Source organism: Nannobrachium achirus (assembly GCF_963921795.1).
Source record: "Nannobrachium achirus genome assembly, chromosome: 10".
In the NCBI taxonomy this organism is placed as follows: domain Eukaryota; kingdom Metazoa; phylum Chordata; class Actinopteri; order Myctophiformes; family Myctophidae; genus Nannobrachium; species Nannobrachium achirus.
In genome coordinates, this window is record NC_137819.1 from 61037242 (window position 1) to 61045817 (window position 8576).

The window sequence follows — 8576 nt, forward strand, 5'->3', positions numbered from 1 at the left end:
AACATAAACCACATCCGGTATAACATTCCAAAAACAGACCAAAAGTTTAAAAAAAAGACAACAACCACAAAAAGGCAGACTATACAATAACGTTTCTGCTTCTTCTTACTTACTTTACTTAGGCCCATCGCTCCCAGTGGAGCATAGGCCATCTATGACTCTTCTCCATCCAACACAGCTGAACTTTTTCTGCTTCCATCAGTATAACAAAAGCCAATTTGGAATATGAGGGCCATAGACAGAGGCTATGGCTATTTGGGGGGCCTTGGCAAGGAAACATTTGAGATCCCCTGCCCTAAACTATTCAGAGAAACATAGAGATGTGTGATATTTTAAATAAGCGGTGTCTTCAACAGAGGTGTGAGTTTACTCAAGTTGTTCAGCATTGTTGCACATGAAGCTACACATCCTCTGTAGCCTTCACCATTCTTCCAACAAAGGTCAACTTGGCTGACATGTTCTATAATTTACAGACTTTATAGACTATAAATAGTTAAGTACATCTACAAGACAAACACATCTGGCTTACTTGTGATTATATGTTTACCTTTGTACCTCTTTAAATGTCTCAAAAAGTTACAAGTAGTAACTTTTGGGTTACTTTTGATGAAGTAACCCATCTTGGATCAGATCATCAGTTCATTATTTTATTGTAATTTTTAGAACAGACACACCTAGCTCATTTTTTAATTTGTCGGTCTGGCCTCCACAATAAATTGTCAGTCGTAAACAGTTATTACCCAAACGAAATTAAAATTCTCAGGGAGGAGAGTTCATTGTTTAAGAAATGTGACCATGACATGTACTGAGGCACAGATACTGACAAAGAGCACAGAGAAAATTGTAGGAGTTAAAATAAGGACGCAGACTGTGATTGTGTCATAAACTTAGCTCAATTCAAAATACAGCAAGGCAAGTAGGCTACAAGAACTCAAGGACCAGGTACAAAGATAAGGACCAAAGACCAAGGACAGATTCAGAAGGGGAGAGACTGCACTAGTGGATTTGAAAGAGGCAGGGAAAGAAATAATTTTAAACTCAATTTAGGAGTGACACGCATCAAATCAGCACATCGGCCCTGGACAAGCAGACGACTTCTGTATCTGAGACGGAGCTTGGGAAAGTTCAACTTGGGGAGTTTTTATTTCGGAGCATCATGTTTCGCTCACAACTTCTTGTTGTATTTCTGTGCTGTCTCCCATTGGCAGGTAATATAACATGGAAAGTGATTTGATTTGTTCAATGGAAGCAATTTTCAAAGCCATTATTGAATGACCCTGTAGACTGATTTACATATTTTATTTAGCTTTTCCATTTATGTGTATTCTGTATTATCCCTGGGATTCTTCTGTGTAAATAAGGAACAATTTATGAGGGCTATTTAACTGTTAATAGTCTTACTGTCTCATGTAGAGTCAGTTGTTTAGAGCAGTCTAATTGGTTCTAAATACTTAAAGTAAGGTAGTGCTTGCAATATTTCTTCTAACCATTTGAATTGTTCTCATGTTATTGTTTACTGTTGTTTCCTCAGCTTGTCTGCGCTGTTATACTTGTGTATTTCCTGCACTTTCTTCTATGGACTGTCTAAAGTTTCCCCAGGAATGTCCAGCTGGCCAGCGTTGCCTTTCCAGTACGGCGGTGGGAACGCGAGGTAAGGTCCAGGTTGGACTGTGTGTTTCTGCGTGTGAGAGAGAAAGAGCTGTCATTGTTTTCTGTTATGTCAAACATTGACTGGTTTAACATGTATGTACGTACGTACATACTGTCTTTTATACATGACATCAACTATACGTAATTTACTTGAATAAGAGAAAAAAGAAGAAGAAAGAATTCGATTCTAGCTCTGGTTCTGGTGGGTCAAACAAATGTTTTATTGTCTATCTTTAGCCAATTATAAGCAGACAGTCAGGGAGAGGGAGGCAGTCTGTCTTGTCTGTGTCTTGATGTAGGACGTACAGGTATGTATTTTTGTTTTGTGCGCTGTGAATAAATGTTTTCTATTATCTTTTAGTATCGTTTCTGAGTCAAGGTTTGCTGATCTTTTGAGAGTTTCAATTCCGTTATAGACTCTTAGACTGGATCGAGTCCACTAGACGCCTCAGTGCGACATACAACCTCGCCCTAAAGGGCCAATTCTTGGCCATCTGGTCAGTGATGTATATCGGACCAGTTGCGCCAGACCCCTGCATGATAGTCAACAATGTGATGTCAGAACATGCCCATATATGGGCATTACCAAATGTGACCCAGCGTAGCAGAGGGGCAGTCATTTCGGGAGGCTCCATTATTCACTGGAGCTATTATGACGTTTTGTTTAGTTTTTTCTCTAAAATGTAATAAAGCCACAACAGCATCTCAAAATATCTAGGCTACATTTCACTTAAACGCCAGAGCTTAACTCTGCTTGTAAATAAGACTTTTTTAAATTAATGTGTAGAGAACGGGACATTATTTTGTTGGTCCTCCCGGAATACAGCTAACATGCTAGTTTTCACCACCCTTTGTTAGCCATTTGTAGCCAAATGCAGTAATATCGAGACTCCATTACTTAGCGATGCAAACCACAGTATTTATGGGCATTGCCACATATGCGCTTAATATTGATGACATCGGGACAGGGATCTCCATATATGGGCATAAAACGGACAAGGACGTAATTCATTTGCGAGTGTGACTTGTGATGACATCAGTGATCTCCATAGGGCATAAAAGGGACATCAAGCCAGAGTGTGATGTCAGAGCAGCAAACCTATTCTGTTAAGAGTGGTTCCCCTGACAAGAGTGGTTCTGAGTGACATCAGAGCATGATGTCAGAGCGACAAACCAATAGAACCACAGTCAAACCCATAGAACCACAGTGTCAGGCGTGACAGACAGACACAGACAAGCTGCGATCGCATCGCAATAAATTAATTAAGGATTTCCACGTCAAGGTATTTCACGTAGTCCCTGACGTCATCCATTCAGTAATGTATAAAGTGAAGTTGGACCAGCGGTAATCATGCCGTGGACCATTAGTGGTCCATGGACCACTACTTGAGAAGCAGTGCACTAAAAATGACCTGCAGTGACCTGGTGACCCAAGATGACGAGTCAATGAGGTCAGTTGCTGCCTATGGTCAAGCAATTCCACAGAAAAGGAATTTTGAGTCTCAAGGGTTAAGGTTAGGTTAAGTGTAGCTCTGGGATACAGGTATTTCATTCAAGGGTAAGTGTCATCATTATTAGGAAATATGTCAATGTAATGGCATGTGTTTGCTTCCTCATAAATGTTCCAAATCAGTATCGCATTAGTTAACATGAGTTTAATTATGGAAGGTTGGATAAAGTAAGAAGAATAGATCAGTGGTTGGTTCTCAACCTTTTTTGAGCTGTGGACAACTTGCATATTTCAAGCAATCTTCAAAGGCCACCCCAACCCGCCTTTAACTAATCTTTAGTCCACATATCCCCACCCAACACAACAGTACTGGTCCTCAGATTGATTCTTACCTAGCCAGGGTGGTGGTCCCTGGTTCACAATCAGTTGAAAACCCCTGATATAAGTGAGGCAATGTAGAAACACTAATTACAAGGAATGTAGGTCTAATACAAATCAACATGAGAAGTAAGTTATTAATTAAGTAGAAGTACAGAAAAATACAAAACACCCTAAAAGGAAGCACATGTCCTCATTTAACCCAAGGGGATTGAGTGTAATTAAACCAGAGTTATACTTTTTTCTGTACTGCTCTACTTTTATGTGATTTCTGTATTGGTTTAAAATTCTCTTGTCTGGTCATGCCAGCCAGTCACATACTCACATGTGTCTCTAATATGTTGTTTGATTGACTGTTCCTGTGTTATGCTCCTGTTCTTATCAGTCTATTATTGCGCTACTTAGTATGAAAGCCAACCAGATCCTGTCCGTCACTCAAAATCCCTCATTCATTTGTCACTCAAAATCCCTCATTAATGTGTCACTCTTCCTTGTCACTCCTCTGACATCACAATGACATCACAATATAGCTGACCTGTTCTGACATCACAACACCTCATACCAGCTCTGCAAAACGATAGCTACAGGATATAGCATCATATCATTGTGATGTCAGAACAGGTCAGCTATATCCTTCTGCTGAGCTGGGATGATACTGATAAATCAGGGATCTCCATATATGGGGCTATATCCTATATCCTTCTGCTGAATGATATTGATGACATCAGGGATCTCCATATATGGGGCTATATCCTATATCCTTCTGCTGAATGATATTGATGACATCAGGGATCTCCATATATGGGGCTATATCTCCATATATGGGGCTATATCCTATAGTCTGCACTCGCCCATGTGCGCGACCTCACCCTTTAGGGCGAGGTCTGTATGACATTCAGAATATGTGTTTTTGGATGTGTTCATTGACTTGATCGTTCATTTGCATGTCTCATGTGAACTGAAACCATTGTATATAATAGGTCTATTTGTTTGTCAGTCTTACTCTTTCCCTGATGAAGACCAGTTGCTACATGTTACAATAAAGTATTTTTAGAGCTACGCCTTCTCCTCCTGATCTTTGAGTGCTCGGATATTATCGGTTTCTTTTGCGTTTACTTCCACTTGACAGCAAATAAACTGTATTTTCACATCTGTGTCGTCATTGTTGTTACTTAGTTAAGATGGTACAGCATGCAAATCTAACTATTCTGCTATGGGGGGCCAAGGTAGTGCAACCAAACACTACACCAGCAGATTTCACTGATTTGTACACTTTCAAAGTCATTGGTGTTGGGTAACTTGGGTTGGATTGGAACCCAAGACGCCTGAAAGCATTGATTGATTGATTGATTGATTGATTGAATACTTTATTAACAGTTTGCAAGAAGGTACAGTGGTACGATTATACAAATAGTGCTAAAAAGATAACACAAAAAGCCCTGAGGGCTTGTTTCGATTGTCAGTTGTGGTCCTGTGTATTCATGGAGAAACCCCATTACCCCTGTCTCTCCTGGTTCTAGTTGTAATAAACGGTTCCCTGTGGGCACTGCATGGTGTAAAGTAACAAGTACAAGTACATGTACTCAAGTACTGTACTTAAGTACAATTTTGAGGTATTTGTACTTCACTGAGTAGGCTATTTATATTGATATTTTGACTTCTACATTGCAGATATAGGCCTCAGGGGTGTCGCACCAAATTCTGGGCCCTGGGTATAAGGATTCACTCACATTTTGTGCTTTAACTATTGAAAAATAGCAGATATACAAGCTCACAGCGCGCGCTGCAAGCTTGTAGATCTGCTATTTTTGAAAAATCGTGAAAATGTGTGCAAGTCTTTGAATATTTCAAATCCAGAAGCTAAATTTGAGTTACCAATGTTTGCTTAAAAAAATACACATATTCAAAGATTTCCACACATTTCCACAACTTAAAATAAAAAAAAATCGAACCTCTGTTCGAAGTGGAGCTGTGTGTGTGTGTGTGTGTGTGTGTGTGTGTGTGTGTGTGTGTGTGTGTGTGTGTGTGTGTGTGTGTGTGTGGGTGTCTGGCCTGGCCTGAACAACAGCGCCCTCGTGTGGTCACAAAAGGTCCTGTAGGCTACAGACAGACAGACAGACAGACAGACAGACACACAGACACGGCCACACACACGGCCACGTATAGGGAGCTTGTGTTCCACACAGCTCCAAAAATAAAAATAGCAGATCTACAAGCTCGCAGCACTCTTGCCCCACTGTGAGCTTGTATATCTGCTATTTCTCAATAGCTAAAGTATAAAATAATTAAGGCCCCTCCACCTTGGGCCCTGGTAACTCAGTCCCACTTCCCCCCCCCCCCCCCTTGTGACGTCCCTGGTTGCTCTCAACAGGAACAGGACCAACCAGTGTGTTGGATTCAGAAAATCTCATTCCACCGACACATGCCTTCTCTATTTGACCGACCAAATCAAACGCGAAGCGGATGACGGCAAATATAGCGGCATGGTCATGATGGACCTCCAGAAGGCATTTGACACCGTAAATCATTCTATTCTGATTGAGAAACTAAAAGCCATCGGTCTTGACAGCGCAGCAGTGAGTTGGATGCAATCTTACCTGGTGGGGAGGGAACAGGTGGTGGAGATTAACGGTACCCTGTCCCCCCCCCCCTCCCAGTAAGCTGTGGTGTTCCTCAAGGTAGCATACTGGGACCTCTGTTGTTCCTAATATACGTGAACGACATGGCATCTGCTTGCGACTGCAACCTGTTCCTGTTCGCGGATGACTAGGCTCTCCTAGTCTCGGGCAAGGACCACTTGCAGGTTGAAAAGACACTTAAAGGAGTAGTTCACCCCCAAAATGACTTTTTTTCTATTGATTAGTCATGCCATGGAGAGTAGAGTTCAATAATATTTTTTGGTTTTTGTCACATTCCTAAGACAAAAATTTGATTCGAGTAAATTTACCCCCATTGATTCCGGATGGTGACCCGTTTCGAAACGGGTCACCATCCGGAATGAATGGGGGTAAATTTATTGTTATCACATTTTTGTCTTAGGAATGTGACAAAAACCAAAAAAAAATATTGAACTCTACTCTCCATGGCATGACTAATCAATAGAAAAAAAGTCATTTTGGGGGTGAACTACTCCTTTAACTCTGAACTAAGTAAGATCTGCACATGGCTTAACGACAACAAATTATCAATTCACCTGGGAAAAACGGAGTCCATCCTCTTTGGATCAAATCATAACCTCAAAAAAGTCGAGAACTTCACAATCAAAGTGGGTGACAAGGTCATAACACGAAAAAACGAAATCTCTTACTTAGGATGCATCCTTGAAGCTAATCTTTCCAGTGAAAAGATGACTTCTAAAGTAATAAATAAAATCAACCAACGAACTCGTTTCCTACAGAGGATCGCCCCGATGGTCAATTTCAACACACTGAAGACCATAGCTGGTGCAATAATCCAGCCCCTCTTTGACTACCGAGTCCACGTATGGTATCGTGACGCACCACAAGCCCTGAAAACTAAACTCCAAACAGCCCAAAATAAACTAATTAGGGTCCTGCTTGGCCTTCCCTATCAGACTCACCTCACCGCTACTCACCAGTTAAGAGTGGGGTGGCTCAGAGTAGATGGCAGAGTACAGCAACTTGCAATGGGCCTGGTGTACAAGATACACTACACCACTATGATACCCAAGTACCTATCAAAATACTTTATAAACATTAAGGATGTCCATAATTACAACACCAGAGGCAGCGCCACAGATCACTTTCAACCCAGAGTCAAAACCAACAAAGGGTCAAACTCTTTTTTCTGCTATACCACCAAAATGTGGAAAGCCTTACCGAAGGCCATAAAGGAGTGTGGATCACTAGCATCTTTTAAAATTGCCCTGAAAAACCACTTACAGGCAGCAGCCGTTCGCAACTGGTAAAAATGAACCTAGCCCAACCCTACCCTCCCCTGCCCCTTCTTTGTATATACTGTTTGTTTTAGACTTACTGTCTTCTTTTTTGTTTTTCTTTACATATCTACTGCATAGTACTGTGTTCTATTTGTCTGTCATTCAATGTTATATGAGATACTTCAATGGTTTCCAGTGGAAATAAGCTTAGGCTTTTCATGGATCTCCTTTTAGTAGACCTTGTACCAGTGAACTGTACCGTCATGAAACTGTACCTTTTTCTATGCAAACTTCTAATAAAGTCTTCAATCAATCAATCAATCAATTGATGTTGCAGAGGTCTCCATCCTCACACAGACAGATAGTGAGAGTAACTTTAATGCTTTGGTGACACTACAAGTCATCTCCACCTATAAGCTCAAGTTCACTGTCACACTAAACAAGTTTACAGGTGCAAAAGAGTAGGTAAAATTATTTTCTGCAGCCTAGTTGTAACTCAGTCCCACTTTTCCCCCCCTTGTGACGCCCCTGTTTCCACCCTGCCTGCAGGCGCCATGCAGTTGACCCTCTATGAGAAGAGCTGTGCCATCCCAGCCCAGTGTGGCATCAATGGAACCAAGCAGGCTGCGGGCCTCAGCTTCGACTACAGCAACATCTGCTGTGACACGGACCTATGCAACGGAGGCGGCAGCGGCAGCGCCCCCAGCTGGAGAGCAGCGGTAGTGTGCCTGCTGCCTGTCCTGTATCTCTTACTGGTCTGATGGGGACGAATGAATGTCCACCTCCATCATTAGTAACAGTTGAATTGTGTATTGGATTTTGTTTCTTTAAGCCTTAATTAATATTTTAAAAAGTTAAAAAAAAGTCTGTGTTGTGGGGAGAGGGCTTGCGTATGTCTTGTATTTGGTTATTTCCACTGCAAAATCCTCAGTGATGGTTTAAAGATCTTAGTTTTTCTCTCTGGTTTTGTTTCTTCTTTGTTGTTTCAACTTAAAGTCACATATAATTACTATGTGTCAAAGTCATTTACATCAAGACGAGTTCAGGTGAACTCATGTGGGCATGAGTTCACCTGAACTCATGCTTTTAGCTGAATTTTTTAATTCCTGTGCTATTGAAGTCTGCACTGTTCTTAAAATGTTTAAAATGTTCTTCAATGTTTCATGTTTTTATTTATCTCTGATTTATTGTAATCATGTG

The 8576-nt window shown here is 41.1% G+C and overlaps 1 protein-coding gene across 1 annotated transcript; it reads left to right on the top strand.

Annotated features, from left to right (window-relative positions):
- Positions 1–1156: 1156 nt before the first annotated feature.
- On the top strand, positions 1157–8157 carry LOC308292189 (prostate stem cell antigen-like; the record flags this gene model as incomplete). The annotated part of the gene is made up of 3 exons (XM_080734480.1): positions 1157–1208; positions 1532–1651; positions 7926–8157. 3 exons carry the CDS (start codon positions 1157–1159, stop codon positions 8135–8137), a joined length of 384 nt encoding a protein of 127 aa, XP_080590606.1. The 3' UTR covers positions 8138–8157.
- Positions 8158–8576: the final 419 nt, after the last annotated feature.